At 42.8% G+C, this 22,128-nt stretch overlaps 1 protein-coding gene across 4 annotated transcripts; it reads left to right on the top strand.

Moving 5' to 3' along the window:
• The first annotated feature begins 58 nt into the window (after positions 1-58).
• Positions 59-5,523, top strand: LOC123090666 (BEL1-like homeodomain protein 7). 4 transcript variants are annotated; one of them, XM_044511987.1, is made up of 7 exons: positions 59-445; positions 530-639; positions 932-1,045; positions 1,717-2,640; positions 3,667-4,043; positions 4,124-4,184; positions 4,541-5,523. In XM_044511987.1, exons 4-7 carry the CDS (start codon positions 1,798-1,800, stop codon positions 5,177-5,179), a joined length of 1,920 nt encoding a protein of 639 aa, XP_044367922.1. In that variant the 5' UTR covers positions 59-445; positions 530-639; positions 932-1,045; positions 1,717-1,797; the 3' UTR covers positions 5,180-5,523. The 4 variants fall into 4 exon arrangements, with proteins under 4 accessions (XP_044367922.1, XP_044367921.1, XP_044367923.1 ...); XM_044511986.1 differs by having other exon boundaries at positions 530-1,045; XM_044511988.1 differs by having other exon boundaries at positions 59-639.
• The last annotated feature ends 16,605 nt before the right edge of the window (positions 5,524-22,128 follow it).

The raw sequence follows: 22,128 nt of genomic DNA, 5'->3' as shown, positions 1-22,128 counted from the left end.
GCGCATATTCGCTTGATTTTGCTGCTCTGGTTCTTGCTGCTGCTTCTTCTTTGCTTCGGGGAATTGGGTTGTCTGATCTGAGTGGGTGCAACTGCAACCGCAACCGCAACCGCAATCGATCTTTTTTCTTTATTTTTCTTTCTTTCTGTGTGGTGCTGCTGCTATCAGCTCCAATGATTGGTTGGTGAGCTTTTCTTGGCTTTTGAGTGCGGCGATAGGTATGTGGCTAGCTGGTCTCTCTGAATTGCGAGGGCTTCTTCTTGGTGTTTCTGTCCGGGTTCTTCAGTTCAGGAGCTGGGAGAGATTGGGAGCCCTGGCTGTGGATTTTAGTGCAGCCTGGAGTTTGTTTTCTTGAGGAACTGAAGGTATTGGGGGGTTTTGGCCGCAAGTTCTTGGTTCCCCTGTTTTTGTTGCCTGAAGAAATTATCCCCTCTTCACCTCTTTGGTATGAAATTCTTGGTTATCCTCTTAATTCTGAGTTTATAAGCAGTCTTGGTAGCTCAATCTGAGTTTCTTGTTGCTTCCCCAGCTACCAGTGGAGCTGGCTTTGGAGCTTGGTTACAGTGGGAATTCCTTCCATCTTTGCTTGCTGATCCTTGAATCTTTGTTTCATTGGATGCCTTGATGAAACCCATGCTAGTAAAATCCCTGCTCTTATTTTCTTCTCTTGTTTTGCTGTATCTTGTAGTGCAGCATTTATCTGTGCAAGGGAACTCTGAGCTCTTGTCATCAGAATTTTAAGCTATTATATTCATCTTTTGCGTGTGACAACTGACAACAAGGCTGTGCCTTGGACATTGCTCCTGGTTCACCACTCCCACCTCTTTCATATCATCAAAAACTACTTAAAAATCCGAGCTGCAAACAACTGGGAAAAGGAGTTTCTATCTAGCCAGCCATCTGATGCCATTTCACTCATCTCTTCTTGCAGAATCATCCCGAATCATCGGTGCACGCCCGTATCTTCGGTGGTTGCTGCTGAGCTGGTGAAGGAGCCCCGAGGAGTCCTGCGCACGCCTCAGCCGTCAATAATTGATCAGACAAGGTATTGCCGGCCAGCACACAATCGTATTTCATTCAAGAACAGGCAAAATAACAATATTTTCTTCAGAAACACAAAATAATCCGTGCTTTTGCAGTTTTGTGTTTGTATGTGTGGTACAGAGGCCGTGTTATCTGGTTTGGTGCTTCCTTTGGGTGGCTTTGGCCCCTTTGGATGCTTGTGTTATTCTGGTGAAACATAAGGAATTTTCCACCGCATTCTCACCATCTTGGTGAGGAAAGTGCAAACGGCCAAGAACCTAGCTGAGCTGAGCTCGTAGATGGCGGACCACCCGTACCTTTAGCCTGCAAACAAGCATCTTGCACTGTCACCTTGTGCTGTCTCGTTTCCTGAGCATTGGTGTCTGTTTCTTCCATGGTACAAATGTGAAAAACAAAAATGGAACACAACGGTGGTAACTGCTGCCAAAGAGTACAAATGTGAGGCTCTGGGCTTAAATCATTCCTGATGGCTACTGTTTGTGCGTGTGTGTGTGTATCCTGTGCCCTTGCAGAAGAGAGAGGGCCTGAGCTTTTTTTTTTCTGGAAAGAAAGATAAGGAATTACTATTGGTTGCATCCTCTATTACTGTTTGAGGATAGAAGTACTTCCTTTTTCAGTTGGTTATTCTTCTTCAGTGTTATGCTCAACCCTTCCTTTTTTTCCCCTTTGCAGGCAGGTCAATTAGAATCGTGATTGAGTTGACTTCACAAGTGGCATGCAGTTGCTTCATAAGTGAGCAGTCAAAGTTGTGACATGTCTAATTATTACTCGAGCCCGGGTGACGAAAGGGACCCGCAAACCATGTACTCACCAGACACGGGAAACGCATCATATCCCGTGCCGTCAGCCCTGGGGATCTTGCTCTATTCAAACAATGCATCTTCTGGACCATATACGGAATTCAGTGGCATTATCCAGCCCCAGCAGAATTTCATGGAGCTGCATGGCCATCCTTCAGAACATTCATCATCAAGGGAACCTCCTAACATGGTCACCTCGCTTACAGAGCAAAGCTCCTTTGCTCCTGTCAAAGATATGAGGAATGAGATGTTAATGCATTTCATGGATGGTGCACAGAGTGGTGCTGGTGGTGGTGATCTCATCCACAATGATGCCCATAGCAGTGCACAGCTTGATTTCGGCTTGTTGAACAACCCCAGTTCGGCGAGTGTTCCATCGGCACCAGGCCAAGGATTGTCCCTGAGCCTCAACACGCATATCCTGGCACCTTCATACCCATACTGGTCCCCAAAGCCAGACTTGCTGACAACCCAATCTTACCAGGGCGATGAAAACAGAATGAAGAATATGCAGTCGGAGGCCTCACGGGCAATCAGGAATTCGAAGTATCTAAAGGCAGCACAAGAATTGCTTGATGAGATTGTCAGTGTTTGGAAGAGTATAAAGCAGAACGCGCAGAAAGACAAGGTTGAAGCAGGAAAAATGGATGGCAAAGATGCCGATGAGGTGTTGAAAAGTGAGGGGGTATCTTCCAATCCACAGGAGTCTACTGCCAATGCGGAACCTGAGATTTCTGCAGCTGAGAAACAAGAGCTCCAGAATAAGATGGCGAAACTTTTGGCCATGCTGGATGAGGTTTGTGAGACTGCCACCATAATTTACTGTCGAAATCAAACTGAAATGCCATGAAGATTTACCTTTGCTTGACTAATCACTATAGCTGTAATTCTCATGAAGATCCACAGACTCTTGTCAAAGATTAAGTTCAAATATACCATATGAGCAAACTTAATTTTTTATACTCCAGTCTAAAGTTCCGTAGAAAAAAACTTTATTTGGTGACAGCTGCAGTTCAGAGTTTCTTTGTTTTTCTCAAGAAACGCAGCTGAGAGTTTCTCATATCTCAGAAGTCAACTGCATTGTCCTATCTTTGTTCTTAGAAAAGGTGGTGGTTGGGATTGGAATCCCACCCAATCAAGGGGCATGGACTTAATATTGACTAGAGTAACATAATCGGGTCATGATCCAAAGTTCATTCAGAATGTTTTTTTTTTTTTGGTGAGGGAGAATGTTTGGTTTTTAACTAGAAATTCATACATGGGGCTCCTTGAAGAAGTCAGGAGAGATGGTTCAATGGTTTCTAGGTGGGTCTAGGCTTCTTGAGAAAGCTTAGCTGCCTATATACCAACATATAACAAGGCTTAAGCTTGTGCATGCAAGTTTTTAGCTAAAGAGCCTCCAAGGAAGCACTAAGCATAGTTGGAGTAGGAACTGCAACATATATCTAATTACTATGTGCTGATTAATTAGATCGCCACAAAGTTCAGAAGAAAGTCATGTTAACAATCCTATTAAAATGTCAAGTGGGCGGGAACGTAAAAGGTACATCTCTCGGGAGCTGTCAGGAAGAATGGTATATGTTGGTAAAGTTTTGGTATCTAAATCAGATTTGAACTAAATACAGAAACTTTGCTGAGAAATAATACTCTTTCAAAAAGGCACTCAGCAAGACAGATTTATCCTTAACACAGGCTAAACAGGGATAGTGGCTTAACTGGCAACCTGAATGCGGTTTTCTTATTTTTCAGTTAGTAGTTAGTACTTACTACACATCACATCCTCAACGAACTATTCTGAACACCAAACTATCTTTTTTCTCAGGTTGACCGAAAGTACAAGCATTATTTCCATCAAATGCAAATTGTAGTGTCGTCTTTCGATATGATTGCTGGGTCTGGAGCTGCCAAACCTTATACTGCAGTTGCCCTTCAGACAATATCGCGGCACTTCCGATGTCTGAAGGATGCTATCAACGACCAGGTTAATGTTATCCGAAAGAAACTGGGAGAGGAGGATAGTTCATCGGGCAGAGAGGGCAAGTTAACTCGCCTCCGTTACATTGATCAGCAGTTAAGGCAACAACGAGCTTTCCAACAGTATGGTATGTTACCGCAAAATGCCTGGAGGCCACAGAGGGGACTGCCTGAAAACTCAGTTTCAATTCTTCGTGCTTGGCTGTTTGAACACTTCCTTCACCCGTAAGTTGCTTATTTGTCATATAATTATCGCCGCTTGCCCCTTTTCGCTTTTGTTCTGATGACAGAGTTATATTTTTCAGGTATCCAAAAGATTCAGAAAAGCTAATGCTAGCGAGGCAAACTGGTTTAACAAGAAGTCAGGTATTTATGATCTTACCAAGATATTACCACAATAAATTTGTTACTAATGATTGGCATGCCTTGTTAGTACTAAAATCAATACGCACAAATAGGGGTTCGTAACTCATCTTGGTAATATCCAAGTGGTGCAAATTCTGAATCATGCTGCAGGGTTACTGCTCTTACTAGCATGTAGTATGTCGATAACCTGCAAATAGGCAAAATTATATTGTTAAGTTCTCCATCAATAAACAACTTGTATTCTAGGAGAATTGGATATTTGGCTTTGAAAGTGTGCAGATGACTTCTGGAAGACTTTGCATTCTGTGAAATGAAATCAGTTTGCTGAACTTACTTTACATCCTTCATTGTCCTAGATTTCGAACTGGTTCATCAATGCCCGTGTCCGCCTATGGAAACCGATGATCGAAGACATGTATAAAGAAGAGACCGGGGAGGCAGAGCTCGACTCAAACTCCTCCTCGGACAACTTACCAAGAAGCAAGGACAAAATGGCGTCTTGTGAAGACAAGGAAGATCTGAAATGCTCCATGAGCCAGGGCCAGGCTTACCAAACAAGTGAGTTCAAAGCCAACATGGAGATGGCGGGTCTCACCGGAGCGCCGCCCAGCTTCCACAGCGAGGCAAACTCCGACGACGGCTTCATGAACCTGCTGCTGAAGGACCAAAGACCGGGCGAGGCGGACGGCGGTCTCCTCCATGGCGACGAGAGCGCGCGGTTCATGGCCTACCATTTGGCGGAGCTCGGGGGATACCAGAACAGCAACGTGTCGTTGACGCTAGGACTGCAGCACGCCGAGAACAGCCTCTCAGCTCCGAACGCTCACCGGCCAGGGTTCACGGCCGGCGGAGGGGAAGAGGATATCTACAACACCACCGGGGCTCATCCCGGCGGTGGCGACGCCGTGGCCTCTTCGGACTACGAGCCGACGAACCAGCTGGATCAACGGCAGCAGTTCGAGCCGTCGCCCCTGCTGCACGATTTCGTGGCCTGAATGAACTGAAACGCTCGCCGGTGAACATTGGAGGGAGATGATGATTATTTTGTAATTTGTAGGGCCATGGTAATAACGTGCCTGGAGAAGCATGGAAATTGTAGCTGTAGTTGCATTTGGTATAGAAGAGAGAGGGGGTATAGCATGAAATGTATTATAAATTTGTGGGGGTGGGGGTGGGGGTGGGGTAAATAATTTTTGTAAAGATGAATGGGAATGGGTTATACGTGTAAAAGGTTATGACGGGAGACGCACCATCCTGTAAAGAAGTTACGGTAACGAATACTTCTGGACAGTTATCTATCGGGCATATGAGAGGTAATATCACCGGTGGTGCTTGAACTTGACACAATGTTCACTTTAGTGTCTGAACTGAACTTGAAAAATATATCAAAGTGGTTCTAAAACTTGACATGAACATGGTGCTAATCCCATTTGAAGACGTAAATTACGCTGATATGGCACCGAATTTTGGCTGACGTGGCATGGGTCCACTTCTAGCAACGAATCGGGATTTTAGTTAAATAATACTACCTCCATTCGGGTTTATTAGGCACTCTAGTATTTTAAGCCAGACTTTGAGCATCCATATGACTAATAAAATATAAAATATGTGCTACAAAAAGTACATTGTTTGATTTGTATTTGAAAGAGCTTTCCGACAATATAATTTTGATGATATATAGTTTACATTTTATTAGTTATTTTTGTTGGTAAAATTTTAGCCTAAAATGAAAGGGGTCGTAATAAATCCGGACGGAGAGAGTATATCTCTATGACTACTGGTCCCGTCTGTCAGTAGAGAAGGAAAATTGAAATGAAAAATGGTACCTGAAGCGTGCGAGAGACCTTTTTTCTTTTCAGACATTCGTGCGGGAGACCTGTGCTAGCCACTCTTTTTTTTTTTGAGGGAAACTGTGCTAGCCACTCGAACACAAACCTTTATGAGATAACAAAGGCCTCTTATTCTTAATGTACTCTAATGCGAAATAAAAAAGCTTGTGCTAATTAAATGGGTTGCACTCAGTACAGCCCATTTAGTACATGTTAATTTAAAAAATAAACTGTAAAAATGTCTGTAAATCATAATCACAGTAATTCAAATAAAGTTCAATTATTCGTGCGGTATTAATAATTATAAACATTATACACTAAACTAAAATAGCTAACTTTAAAAAAATCTTCATGTATTATTTTAGAAACATTCATGTATAGTATTAAATATTGCAAATATTTTTAAAATTATAGTTCATAAATATAAATTTAGTTATACAAACATTTGAATAATTGTACACACATTTTTAAATAAGTATGTTGTTTAATAATTCACTGGTGGATTATATTTACATTATATAAAAATATGGATATAAGCCATGAGCGAAATTATACACCAGTGAACATGCATAAATATTTTTATCCATAAATTTATATAAATTAAGTATAAGCATGCGTGTATAAAAATGTTTATATTCACTATATATTTATAAAAAATGATAATTTTTTAAACATAATCCATGACTATATATTTGAAATGCTTGTAGTTAGTAAACATTTTGAAACACTCATGGATTTTATCTAAATAGTATTTTATAAATAAGACGTGAATATTTCTAAAAATTACAGGAACTTTTTTAGTAAGTTATTTTATTGCATACATCTATTTATTTATTTTATGTGCACAAGAATATTTGTGTACCGCAAATATTTATAACCCACATCATGGCAAGGCCTGGTTTATAGATTTTTTAAAATAGTACATGTGTTTATTATGATTATAATCTACACACGTTTTACATTTTTCTTCTAAAAAATAATGTGTGCAAAATTCATAGTAGTATGTGTATTAGTGTGATTATAATTTACAGATTTGCTTGAAAACTTGTTTGGTGGAGTGGCCATCGGAGGCCCCCTCCACTCTTCAAGTCGAAGGTTTGAACCGAACCCTACCGGCACCATTTTTCGTTTTCTAGTTGCGACAGACAGGACCCAACCCACTAATCATAGAAACATAGTTATTCAACTAAAATCCTGTGTGGTGCTACAAGTGGACCACATGCCACGTCAGCACATTTTACGTCTAAGAATGACTTTAGTACTGTATTTGCATGTCCCTATTAAGTTTTAGAACCAGTTTGACATATTTTTAAAGTTCAGACACTAAAGTGAGCATCGTAACAAAGTTTAGGCACCAGTGTTGATATTATCTCATTAAAAACCGGACCGGACCTGCAGTTGGACCGAAAAAACCCAGAACCGGCAACCTTGGTGGTTTTATAAGTTAATAAGACTGTATGGCAACTAGAGCGGAGAAAACCGGTCAAACTGGCCGGTTTTCTGGAAAACCGGTGAATAAATCGGGCATTTGAACTGGTTTCGTGTTAAGTTTTAGAACCAGTTCTACATATTTTTAAAATTCAGGCACTAAAGTGAACATCAGTAACAAGTTTAGGCACCAGTGGTGATATTACCTCTTTAAAAAACCAGAAAAATGATTAATGCTCATGGCCCAATAACCAACTCGGTCATGCTACTTTGTTGTCTATTATGACAAAGTAATTTTATTTGTCCACTGTTTAACACTATATTAGCATATATGAATATTTCTAAACATATATTATTTTATGTAAAAAGTTCGGATGATGAATCGGTGAACCAACGGTCCAACCGGTAAAAACCTGGACCGATGGGCTCACCGGTTAGGCCTCCATTGTGGTTTTTTAAACTATGCGGCGTGGACAATACCCGACCAAAAAAAAAGCCAAAGCACCACCCAATCGAACACCCTTCAAACTCAACCATATGTCGATCGTCTGACACCCTCAAATCCAACCCATATATGTGGCGGATTTGTGGTCGTCCAAATGTGTTTGCCACGATCGGATTTGACAAGTCGGGCCCCACCCCAAATCCATTGACAAGATGGACCATCCTCTCTTCCGCATATGTCCTCCCCTTTCTCCCGTGTTCGCTCCATCGCCTTGCTTCGCGTCATCGCTGCCGACCTCCTCCTGCTCTAGCCATAAATGTTCGCACTGCCCGCGCCATGGAGGATGGATAGGCAGAGTCTGTGGGGGTCCCTACCATTGAAAGCAAAGAAAAGATCATTGCCCACGGGACCACAACGCCCACGAGAATGCCGGCAAGAACGCCGCCGACATGGAGTTCACGTCCATGTTGGTGTTTTCCACCACACCGCGGCCGCAACCGCATGCGCGCTCTCGGCCAGACCAGGGCCTTATGTCGTTCCAGTTTCACAATGGTCGGACATCTCGGATGGATCCATGGGAGAAGTAGACGCCTCCCGGACACATTGTACGAGTCACCGCAACTTCAGCAGTCGCAGACAATGTCGGGAATCTTTGGCATTGGAAATGGCCAACAACCGCTCGATGATATTCCTTAACAAAATAGTTAGTTTGCCCCCATATGCAATTTTTTTATTAATTTTAGGATTGTAGTTTCATTGTGACGCATCTTTAGGACTCATTCATGATGGACATGATAAATGACGGTCAAGCTCCTCCAAATTATGAGATGGGTGATCAAAATTGCCTTTTGTTTGATGTTGGACAATCATACGCACTAAAAAAAGATGAAGGCAAGAGGAAATGCATACTCGGCCCAAGAATATGACTTGTTGTGTAAAGTTTGGTTGGCCATAAGCATGGATCATATTTGTGGAACCAAGTAAAAGAGCTCAAAGTATTTGAAAGAAAATCCGTGCATGGTACCATGAACACAAGCACTATGTGGAGATGCATCCAATCCATACCACCTACAATGAGGGCTCTTTCCAACACAGATGTGTCATAATCACGGAGTCCGTGAACAAGTTTTGCGGTTTCTATGCACAAGTGGTGAATAGGCACCAAAGTGGTATTGGAGTCAATAGCCATGTAAGTTTAGTTTGTTTCACATTGGTCATTAACTTTCCTGCTTGCTTCATTTCTTGCATTATGTTGAAGTGTGGTTTTTGCTTGCTAGATGGGGTTCGCCTCCACTTTGCACTATCAATGAGAAAAGAATTGTTCAATATGACCCATTGTTGGGTGCAATTGAATGGGAAACTGAAGTAGTAAAACCTCTTTGAATATCTCAAGAACCCTGTTAAGGAGATGAAGAACAATGATGGTACAAGCTATTACCAATCTATTGGATTGGATGATAACGATGAGCCGAGTGGAGGGGACAAACATGGGACCAAGCTAGAGAGGAATAAACAGTTGACGGGGAGGAATTGGAAGAATGATAGGGTCATGCATGACGGTGCGGCAAGCAAAATGTCCACCACATGGGCATGCATCTTATGCAACAAGGGGTTGACATTGAAGAAAATTGAGGAGAAAAGAAAGGAGGTGGAGAGATATAAGCTCTTCCTGGATGTGCAAAGGGGGAGGATGGAGTTCGACCAAGAGACACTTGGGTAGAGATAAACATGGAGAAGGAAGAGAATGAAAAGAAATGGAGCTTGAGAAGGCGAATACATATGAGACAATTGAGTTGGAGAAAGAAAAGATGAGCCTCGCGAGGATCATAAAGGAGTCAAGAATTATGTTGACCGGCACTAGTCCCATGAATGATAATTGCAAAAGTAGTTCACCAACAAGAAGAAGGAGATCAACGCAACGACGAGGGTGATTGATATATTTGTGTACTGTTTATGTATGAATTGTTGAATTTTATTTATCGCGGATTATTTTGGATTGTGTTGAATTCTTGAATTAGTTGTGTTCTATATGTTTATGTGCATGGCTTTGTATGGACTCGAGGTTTTAGATATCAAGGGTGTGGTTGCCGGACGGACAAATAAAGGCATCCACCAGGGAATCAATCGCGTGAGGGTGTTGTTGATAGAGAGAGCTCTGATCGGATCCTGTTCGCCGACAGATAGAAGTCAGTTTAGGCTAGTCTAGTTGATCATGCTAGTTCGACATTCCAAAACGAGTTGATGCATTTTGATGTGCTTCGAGATTGTTAATGCAAAAAAAACAGTTTTAGTTTTAGTGATATAAGGGCATCTCCAACCTGGGTCAAAGCATCCATAAATGTTTTTTTTTCAAAAAGAAGGGTTATCGCCGACCTCTGCATCAAGTGATGCACACAACATGTTAACTAAAGTATGTATCAACAAAGTATGAAACTAATCTTGAGTACACAAGCAAGAGCAAATCATAAAACAAAAAGGCACAATCTGCAAAAATAGGACAAGATGCCTAAACACATATCCTATTACTGGATCGTCATCCAAACCGGTTGTACGTATCCCGTGCTACCGTCCCAGCGGTTGCATCCAAAGACCATACGCTCCTTGACTTCCGCACGGCTAAGTAATGACCACGTACGGGTCCATGCAGATGCCCTGAAGATACCTACAAAAAGTTTGAGATATTGGTTTGGTTAAAAATAACATAATTCTGACAGTTCCAAATAGCCCAAAGTAATGCACAAACTCTCACACGGTTTTCTTTCATTTATTAGGCTCAACCCCAATTACCAGTTGCTAAACAAATTGGAGATGGTACCATAGGTGGAAAGACATCAAAGGGCGCATGTATTGTTCGTCCCAATAACCTGGCTAGTGGGCATTTGAGAAACAAATGTTGAATCGTTTCTTCCTGATCATAAAAGCAACATCATTTACTACCCTCCCGCCTATGTTTCATCAAGTTATCCTTAGTCAACCACACTCCTGTGCACAAACCACATAAATACCTTGATTTTTAAAGCAACTTAAATTTTCAAATATGGAGCGACCTAGGGATTGCTTCAATATTAATCAAGTTGACATACATAGATTTGATTGAGAATACACCTCAAACTGAAAGTTTCCAGCGGAATGTATCTGGCACATTAGACAAGTTGACCTCCATCAACCTACGTGTTAAATGTATCCATCTATCCCATCATTCCCCTACTAATGCCTACCAGAACTGAATATTTAGGGGAACTAAACCTAATATTGTACTCACAAAGGCATCTTTTGTAATATTATAAAGTGTTGGACACTGCAATACTAAAGGCATCTCCCATAGCCAAGTATCCTCCCAGAATCTAGTAGACCATTGCCAACGATAAATTTACTCTTGCTAAAGAAAGTAACATTTGTCTTCATCAACCCCTTTCAAAAAGGAGAACCATTCAGCTTTGCCATAACTTGTGCTAGAGTTTTGAAATGCATATACTTGTTATGCAATAACTATATCCACACCCCATCACCCTCTATCGAAAGCCGATATAACAATTACTCCCTCCGTCCGGGTTTATTAGGCCTAAAGACAACTACCAAGACACATAGTAATTTGCTCACATTAATTCTTCCATTTCACTCCCAATGCACTCTCTCACATGCATGCAGCCAATGAAAAAGCATGCATGAAGTGTATTAATTTTCCAGTCAAGGCACCAACAACAATAGCTTTCAATGCAACCAATGAAATGGTTGCATGCATGCACCTTTTTAAAGTGAGGCCTTATAAAAAGGGACATGCTTGTGATGCTAAGAGGCCTAATAAACCCGGACGGAGGGAGTACTAAGTAGACACTTGTTCTTTACTTCGAGATTCTCAATACCCCAACCCCGTTGGTCTTTCGGTTTACAAAGTTAGAAAGTCTGTACTTAGTCTTATTCTCATCACTTGCCAAAAAAATCTTGATCGATAAAAGTCCAACCTTTTTGTACCCCTACGGGTACCTCAAAGTAGGATAACAGGAACATCGGCATGCTTGTAAGCACATAATTAATAAGAATAAGCCAACCACCATAAGACATATGCTTTCCCTTCCAACAACTTAGTTTTTTCTCAAATCAATATTCAGTGCACTTCCATTCTTTGTTGGTCAACTTTCAGTGATGAATTAGGATCCCTAGATAACTAAAACATAGGGAGCCCAGTCCGCAGCCGAACAACTGTCTATAGTTTTCCTGTTCCTCTTTGGCGTGCCCAAAACAAATAGTTCACTTTTATGAAAATTTATTTTCATCCCAGATAGTTGTTCGAATAGACATAAAATCAACTTCATATTCCTAGCTTTTGTCATGTCATGTTCCATGAAAATAATTGTATCATTAGCATGTTGTAGTATGAACACCCCATCGACTAGATGTGGGATGAGCCCTCCTACTTGTCCTGCCTTATTGACTCTACCAATGAGGATTGCCAGCATATCCGCAACAACATTGAATAGGACACGGGATGTTGAATCCTCCTGCCGTAGTCCCTTTTGTGTCTAGAAATAATGACCAACATCATCATTTACCTTGACCCCAACACTACCCACCTATACAAAGTATTCGACCAGCTTCCTCCAGGCCGCATCAAAATGCTTCATACCCAAGGCTTGCTGCAGAAATGGCCACTTAACATTATAATAAACCTTCTCGAAATCCACTTTGAAGACAAGTCCATCAAGTTTCTTTGAGTGAATTTCGTGCAAGGTTTCATGTAGCACAACAACACCCTCTAAAATGTGTTGCCTAGACATGACAATAGCTAAGTCGGCTGAACCACAGTATGCACAATCTGTGTGAGACGATTAGTACCCACTTTGGTAAAAAATATTCTTAAAGCTAACATTGAGAAAACAGATTTGTCTGAGTTTCTCAATGCAAACCGCCTCCTCCTTCGAAAACAAAGTAATTGTCCCAAAGTTAATCTTAAATAATTTAAGCTGGCCAGTAAAAAGATCATGGAACATGAGTATCAAGTCCCTTTTAATAATCTCCCAACACTTCCTATAGAATTCTGCCGGAAAATCATCCGGTCCAGGTGCCTTATTGTTTTTCATTTGTGTTATCGCTTCATACACCTTTTTTGTAAAGGGAGCATTGAGCGCCTCATTCTCATTGGCACCGAGTTGTGGTATATCCTCAACCAACTCCTCATCCAGGGACACAAAATTCTCCATTGGGGCTCCATAAATGTCTTGACTGAACCATTCGAACATTCTCAACCTCCAGCACGGATAACCTAAAATAGGACGGATCGGTCCGGACATCTGAAATTTCATATACCGACGCCAAGTTGGGGAGCTCTAGGAGAGTTTAGATGTCCGTCACATTGGACTCCAACATCCCAGACACATCCTCTCCGATCGTCCCGCTTTAGAACCGTTCATACATTCACACCGTTTGACTGATGGTCATCCATCTACCTGCATCCACGGTGGTGCACCGTTCGAGAAGCCTACTTCGGCTGCCTGTATTGAACCTTTGCCGGTCCGCTTGCCTCCGCTATTTAAAGCCAGACGGCCACCCTCCAAATTTGCACCTCCAAGCCTATCCTCCAACCGTCTGCCATCTGAACCCATAGTTCGCGTCCGTCGTCGTCATAGTGTGGCCATTGGCTATGTAAAGGTTAATTTAAAAATCAATGAAAAATGGTGTCCGCGGTCTTTTGAAGACACAATTGGATGACCTTGACCCAATCAGCCGCTTACAGACAAGTTGAGAGTTTCCGTGAATATTTGTTGTTGTGTGTTTGGTGACTTGCGTTGAAGTTGTCGTGTGAAAATCGCCTTAGGCATTATATTACCGGAGTTGAGTACTCCACCTTCTAAAAATAGGCTTTCGAGAACTTTTTAAAATAAGCATAGTAAAGTTTGACCATTTCTATCTGAATAAATATCAATGTTCACAGTACCAAATCAATATCATCAAATGCATATGAAATTATTTTTTATATTGTATAATACTATAATTATAGTATTGTGTATATTGATGTTTTTAAATTATAATTTTGATCAAACTTTATGAAGTTTGACGTCACACAAATTTAATATGTGGAGTAAAAAGAAACGGAGGAATTACCAAGGTCTTGCATGCATGAGAGCATGGCTTCAAGCCGGCATGCTGTCCTCCTGTCTAGCTACTTGTGGAAATGGCTTGTCTGTCAGGCAAACCTGGTCATTTCCAGGACTTGGTAGGCCGTGTCGGTGCAGTGTGCGGCCAGCCGGGGACCGGCTAGCATTTGTATTTGCACGAGTAAATGCGCTCTGCCGCCGCGGCTGCCTCGTGAGCCCGGGAACCATCATAGTATTAACTCATCACGACGGATTATATTAATCAACAGGGAAAGTATCTGGTGATATGAAATCTTGCATGCTCCATGCTCCAAATTCCAAATTCCAAATTTACACATTTTGAAAAATTCTAAAAAAACATGAATATTAACCAAAACACAGTAGACTGTTCAGCTCTCGGACCATGCCAAAGTAGCAAGGCCAGAAGAAAGAAAGTGCATAAAATTTTAGATAGGTAAACATCAAGCAGCCTACAAATAAAATAGCAACCCAAGCAACAACACAAACTCTAGCTAGAAAGCATCTTCTCGCAGAAGCTGCAAAGGAAGATTGATGCACATCACCATATCCACTTGTGGGGAGGATCAGGATCCACATGATTCCCAGGCCAACTCCACCGCGCGACCCCATCTTGTCTCGGTGCGTCCGTTTGGGGTAAAACAGACGAATAGCGTGGCCCAACGTGCGGCCTCAAACGGACAAATTGTTGAAAATATGCCCTAGAGGCAATAATAAAAGGATTATTATTATATTTCCTTGTTCATGATAATTGTCTTTATTCATGCTATAATTGTATTATCCGGAAATCGTAATACACGTGTGAATACATAGACCATAATATGTCCCTAGTAAACCTCTAGTTGACTAGCTCGTTGATCAAAAGATAGTCATCGTTTCCTGACTATGGACATTGGATGTCATTGATAACGGGATCACATCATTAGGAGAATGATGTGATGGACAAGACCCAATCCTAAGCAGAGCACAAGATCGTGTAGTTCGTTTGCTAGAGCTTTTCCAATGTCAAGTATCTTTTCCTTAAACCATGAGATCGTGCAACTCCGGATACCGTAGGAGTGCTTTGGGTGTATCAAACGTCACAACGTAACTGGGTGACTATAAAGGTGCACTACAGGTATCTCCGAAAGTGTCTGTTGGGTTGACACGGATCGAGACTGGGATTTGTCACTCCGTATGACGGAGAGGTATCTCTTGGCCCACTCGGTAATGCATCATCATAATGAGCTCAAAGTGATCAAGTGTCTGGTCACGGGATCATGCATTACGGTACGAGTAAAGTGACTTGCCGGTAACGAGACTGAACGAGGTATTGGGATATCGACGATCGAGTCTCGGGCAAGTAACGTACCGATTGACAAAGGGAATTGTATACGGAGTTGATTGAATCCTCGACATCGTGGTTCATCCGATGAGATCATCGAGGAGCATGTGGGAGCCAACATGGATATCCAGATCCCGATGTTGGTTATTGACTGGAGAGCCGTCTCGGTCATGTCTACGTGTCTCCCGAACCCGTAGGGTCTACACACTTAAGGTTCGGTGACGCTAGGGTTGTATGAATATGAGTATGCAGCAAACCGAAAGTTGTTCGGAGTCCCGGATGAGATCCCGGACGTCTAGAGAAGTTCTGGAATGGTCCGGAGGTAAAGAATTATATATAGGAAGTGCAGTTTCGGCCACCGAGAAAGTTTTGGGGGTCACCGGTATTGTATCGGGACCACCAGAAGGGTCCCGGGGGTCCACCGGGTGGGGCCACCTATACCGGAGGGCCCCATGGGCTGAAGTGGGACGGGAACCAGCCCCTGGTGGGCTGGTGCGCCCCCCCTGGGCCCCCCCTCTGCGCCTAGGGTTGGGAACCCTAGGGGAGGGGGCGCCTCCACTTGCCTTGGGGGGCACTCCACCCCCCTTGGCCGCCGCCCCCCTAGAGATCCCATCTCTAGGGCCGGCGCCCCCTCCTGGGGGTCTATATAAAGGAGGGGGGAGGGAGGGCAGCCACACCCTGAAGTTTTGGCGCCTCCCTCTCCCCTTGCTACACCTCCTCCTCCCGTAGTTGCTTGGCGAAGCCCTGCCGGAACTCTGCTGCATTCACCACCACGCCGTCGTGCTGCTGGATCTTCATCAACCTCTCCTTCCCCTTGCTGGATCAAGAAGGAGGAGACGTCATCCTCTCCGTACGTGTGTTGAACGCGGAGGTGCTGTCCGTTCGGCACTTGGTCATCTGTGATTTGGATCACGGCGAGTACGACTCCATCATCCCCGTTCTCTTGAACGCTTCCGCTCGCGATCTACAAAGGTATGTAGATGCACTCCTATCACTCGTTGCTTAGATGAACTCATAGATGGATCTTGGTGAAACCGTAGAATTTTTTTTATTTTCTGCAACGTTCCCAACAGTGGCATCATGAGCTAGGTCTATGCGTAGTTCTCTATTGCAAGAGTAGAACACAAATCTGTTGTGGGCGTAGATCTTGTCAACTTGCTTGCCGCTACTAGTCTTATTTTGCTTCAACGGTATTGTGGGATGAAGCGGCCAGGACCGACTTTACACGTACGCTTACGTGAGACAGGTTCCACCGACTGACATGCACTAGTTGCATAAGGTGGCTAGCGGGTGTCTGTCTCTCCCACTTTAGTTGGAGCGCATTCGATGAAAAGGGTCCTTATGAAGGGTAAATAGAAGTTGGCAAAATCACGTTGTGGTTATTCGTAGGTAATAAAACGTTCTTGCTAGAACCCAATTGCAGCCATGTAAAAGATGCAACAACAATTAGAGGACGTCTAACTTGTTTTTGCAGCAATTGCCTTGTGATGTGATATGGCCAAAAGTTGTGATGAATGATGAACGATATATTGTGATGTATGAGATCATGTTCTTGTAATAGGAATCACGACTTGCATGTCGATGAGTATGACAACCGGCAGGAGCCATAGGAGTTGTCTTTATTTTTGTATGACCTGCGTGTCATTGAAGAACGCCATGTAAATTACTTTACTTTATTGCTAAACGCGTTAGCCATAGAAGTAGAAGTAGTCGTTGGCGTGACAACTTCATGAAGACACGATGATGGAGATCATGATGATGGAGATCATGGTGTCATGCCGGTGATGGAGATGATCATGGAGCCCCGAAGATGGAGATCAAATGAGCTATATGATATTGGCCATATCATGTCACTACTATATAATTGCATGTGATGTTTATTATGTTTATGCATCTTGTTTACTTAGAACGACGGTAGTAAATAAGATGATCCCTTATAATAATTTCAAGAAAGTTCGTCGTTTCTAAGCACCACGTGATGATCGGGTGTGATAGATTCTTACGTTCACATACAACGGGTGTAAGACAGTTTTACACATGCAAAAACACTTAGGGTCAACTTGACGAGCCTAGCATGTACAGACATGGCCTCGGAACACAGAGCCGAAAGGTCGAACATGGATATGTTCACCGATGATATGTTCACCGATGATGACTAGTCCGTCTCACGTGATGATCGGACACGGCCTAGTCGACTCGGATCGTGTGACACTTAGATGACTAGATGGATGTCTAATATGAGTGGGAGTTCATTAAATAATTTGATTAGATGAACTTAATTATCATGAACTTAGTCTAAAACCTTTGCAAATATGTCTTGTAGATCAAATGGCCAACGCTCATGTCAACATGAACTTCAATGCGTTCCTAGAGAAAACCAAGCTGAAAGATGATGGCAGCAACTATACGGACTGGGTCCGAAACCTGAGGATCATCCTCATAGCTGACAAGAAAGCATATGTCCTAGAAGGACCGCTAGGTGAAGCACCCATCCCAGAGAACCAAGATGTTATGAACGCTTGGCAGTCACGTGCTGATGATTACTCCCTCGTTCAGTGCGGCATGCTTTACAGCTTAGAACCGGGGCTCCAAAAGTGTTTTGAGCAACATGGAGCATATGAGATGTTTGAGGAGCTGAAAATGGTTTTCCAAGCTCATTCCCGTGTCGAGAGATATGAAGTCTCCGACAAGTTCTACAGTTGTAAGATGGAGGAAAATAGTTCTGTCAGTGAGCACATACTCAAAATGTCTGGGTTGCACAACCGCTTGTCCCAGCTGGACATTAACCTCCCGGACGAGGCGGTCATTGACAGAATACTTTAGTCGCTCCCACCGAGCTACAAGAGCTTTGTGATGAACTACAATATGCAGGGGATGGTGAAAACTATTCCTGAAGTATTTTCAATGCTGAAGTCAGCAGAGGTAGAAATCAAGAAAGAACATCAAGTGTTGATGGTCACTAAAACCACCAAGTTCAAGAAGGGCAAGGGCAAGAAGAACTTCAAGAAGGACGGCAAGGATGTTGCCGCGCCCGGTAAGCCAGTTGCCGGGAAGAAGTCAAAGACTGGACCCAAGCCTGAGACTGAGTGCTTTTATTGCAAAGGGAAGGGTCACTAGAAGCGGAACTGCCCCAAATACTTAGCGGACAAGAAGGCCGGCAACACTAAAGGTATATTTGATATACATGTAATTGATGTGTACCTTACCAGTACTCGTAGTAACTCCTGGGAATTTGATACCGGTGTCGTTGCTCATATTTGTAACTCACAGCAGAAGCTGCGGAATAAGCGGAGACTGGCGAAGGACGAGGTGACAATGCGCGTCGGGAATGGTTCCAAGGTCGATGTGATCGTCGTCGGCACGCTGCCTCTACATTTACCCACAGGATTAGTTTTAAACCTCAATAATTGTTATTTAGTGCCAAGTTTGAGCATGAACATTGTATCTGGATCTCGTTTAATACGAGATGGCTACTCATTTAAATCCGAGAATAATGGTTGTTCTATTTATATGAGAGATATGTTTTATGGTCATGCCCCGATGGTCAATGGTTTACTCTTAATGAATCTCGAACATAATGTTACACATATTCATAGTGTGAATACCAAAAGATGTAAAGTTGATAACGATAGTCCCACATACTTGTGGCACTGCCGCCTTGGTCACATTGGTGTCAAGCGCATGAAGAAGCTCCATGCTGATGGACTTTTAGAGTCTCTTGATTATGAATCATTTGACACATGCGAACCATGCCTCATGGGCAAAATGACCAAGACTCCGTTCTCCGGAACAATGGAACGAGCAACCAACTTATTGGAAATCATACATACAGATGTGTGCGGTCCAATGAGCGTTGAGGCTCGCAGAGGATATCGTTATGTTCGCACTCTCACTGATGACTTGAGTAGATATGGGTATGTCTACTTAATGAAACACAAGTCTGAGACCTTTGAAAAGTTCAAGGAATTTCAGAATGAGGTAGAGAATCAACGTGACCGAAAGATAAAGTTCCTATGATCAGATCATGGAGGAGAATATTTAAGTCACGAATTTGGTACGCACTTTAGGAAATGTGGAATCGTTTCACAACTCATGCCGCTTGGAACACCTCAGCGTAACGGTGTGTCCGAACGTCGTAATCGCACTCTATTGGATATGGTGCGGTCTATGATGTCTCTTACCGATTTACCGCTATGATTTTGGGGATACGTTCTAGAGACAGCTACATTCACTTTAAATAGGGCTCCGTGTAAATCCGTTGAGACGACACCGTATGAATTATGGTTTGGGAAGAAACCTAAGCTGTCGTTTCTAAAAGTTTGGGGATGCGATGCTTATGTCAAGAAACTTCAACCTGAAAAGCTCGAACCCAAGTCGGAAAAATGTGTCTTCATAGAATACCCCAAGGAAACCATTGGGTATACCTTTTACTTAAGATCCGAGGGCAAGATCTTTGTTGCCAAGAACGGATCCTTTCTGGAAAAAGAGTTTCTCTCGAAAGAAGTAAGTGGGAGGAAAGTAGAACTCGATGAAGTACTACCTCTTGAACCGGAAAGTAGTGCAGCTCAGGAAAATGTTCCTGTGGTGCCTACACCAACTGGAGAGGAAATTAATGATGATGATCAAGGTACTTCGGATCAAGTTGCTACTAAACTTCGTAGGTCCACAAGGACATGTTCCACACCAGAGTGGTATGGCAACCCTGTCCTGAAAATCATGTTGTTAGACAACAGTGAACCTTCGAACTATGAAGAAGCGATGGCGGGCCCAGATTCCAACAAATGGCTTGAAGCCATGAAATCCGAGATAGAATCCATGTATGAAAACAAAGTATGGACTTTGACAGACTTGCCCGATGATCGGCTAGCAATAGAAAACAAATGGATCTTTAAGAAGAAGACGGACGCAGATGGTAATATTACCATCTATAAAGCTTGACTTGTCGCTAAGGGTTATCGACAAGTTCAAGGGGTTGACTACGATGAGACTTTCTCTCCCGTAGAGAAGCTGAAGTCTGTCCGAATCATGTTAGCAATTGCCGCATACTATGATTATGAGATATGGCAGATGGACGTCAAAACGGCATTCCTTAACGGACATCTTAAGGAAGAACTGTATATGATGCAGCCGGAGGGTTTTGTCGATCCTAAGAATGCTAATAAGGTATGCAAGCTCCAGCGATCCATTTATGGGTTGGTGCAAGCATCTCGGAGTTGGAACATTCGCTTTGATGAGATGATCAAAGCGTTTGGGTTTATGCAGACTTATGGAGAAGCCTGCGTTTACAAGAAAGTGAGTGGGAGCTCTGTAGCATTTCTCATATTATATGTAGATCACATACTTTTGATGGGAAATGATATAGAACTTTTGGACAACATTAAGGCCTACTTGAATAAGTGTTTTTCAATGAAGGACCTTGGAGAAGCTGCTTACATATTAGGCATCAAGATCTATAGGGATAGATCGAGACGCCTCATAGGTCTTTCACAAAGCACATACCTTGATAAGATTTTGAAGAAGTTCAAAATGGATCAGTCCAAGAAAGGGTTCTTGCCTGTATTGCAAGGTGTGAGATTGAGCTCGGCTCAATGCCCGACCACGGCAAAAGATAAAGAAGAGATGAGTGTCATCCCCTATACTTCAGCCATAGGATCTATTATGTATGCCATGTTGTGTACCAGACCTGATGTAAACCTTGCCGTGAGTTTGGTAGGAAAGTACCAAAGTAATCCCGGCAAGGAACACTGGACAACGGTCAAGAATATCCTGAAGTACCTGAAAAGGACAAAGGACATGTTTCTCATTTATGGAGGTGACGAAGAGCTCGTCGTAAAGGGTTACGTCGACGCTAGCTTCGACACAGATCTGGATGACTCTAAGTCACAAACCGGATACGTGTATATGTTGAATGGTGGAGCAGTAAGCTGGTGCAGCTGCAAGTAGAGCGTCGTGGCGGGATCTACATGTGAAGCAGAGTACATGGCAGCCTCGGAGGCAGCGCATGAAGCAATTTGGGTGAAGGAGTTCATCACCGACCTAGGAGTCATACCCAATGCGTCGGGGCCGATCAAACTCTTCTGTGACAACACTGGAGCTATTGCCCTTGCCAAGGAGCCCAGGTTTCACAAGAAGACCAGGCACATCAAGCGTCGTTTCAACTCCATCCGTGAAAATGTTCAAGATGGAGACATAGATATTTGCAAAGTACATACAGATCTGAATGTCGCAGATTCGTTGACTAAACCTCTTTCGCGAGCAAAACATGATCAACACCAGAACTCTATGGGTGTTCGATTCATCACAATGTAACTAGATTATTGACTCTAGTGCAAGTGGGAGACTGTTGGAAATATGCCCTAGAGGCAATAATAAAAGGATTATTATTATATTTCCTTGTTCATGATAATTGTCTTTATTCATGCTATAATTGTATTACCCGGAAATCGTAATACACGTGTGAATACATAGACCATAATATGTCCCTAGTAAGCCTCTAGTTGACTAGCTCGTTGATCAACAGATAGTCATGGTTTCCTGACTATGGACATTGGATGTCATTGATAACGGGATCACATCATTAGGAGAATGATGTGATGGACAAGACCCAATCCTATGCAGAGCACAAGATCGTGTAGTTCGTTTGCTAGAGCTTTTCCAATGTCAAGTATCTTTTCCTTAGACCATGAGATCGTGCAACTCCCGGATACCGTAGGAGTGCTTTGGGTGTATCAAACGTCACAACGTAACTGGGTGACTATAAAGGTGCACTACAGGTATCTCCGAAAGTGTCTGTTGGGTTGACACGGAT

The sequence above is a fragment of the Triticum aestivum genome, chromosome 4B (assembly GCF_018294505.1).
Source record: "Triticum aestivum cultivar Chinese Spring chromosome 4B, IWGSC CS RefSeq v2.1, whole genome shotgun sequence".
Lineage (NCBI taxonomy): Eukaryota > Viridiplantae > Streptophyta > Magnoliopsida > Poales > Poaceae > Triticum > Triticum aestivum.
Note: the sequence above shows the minus strand (reverse complement) of the source record. Positions and strands in the feature narration are given on the sequence as shown.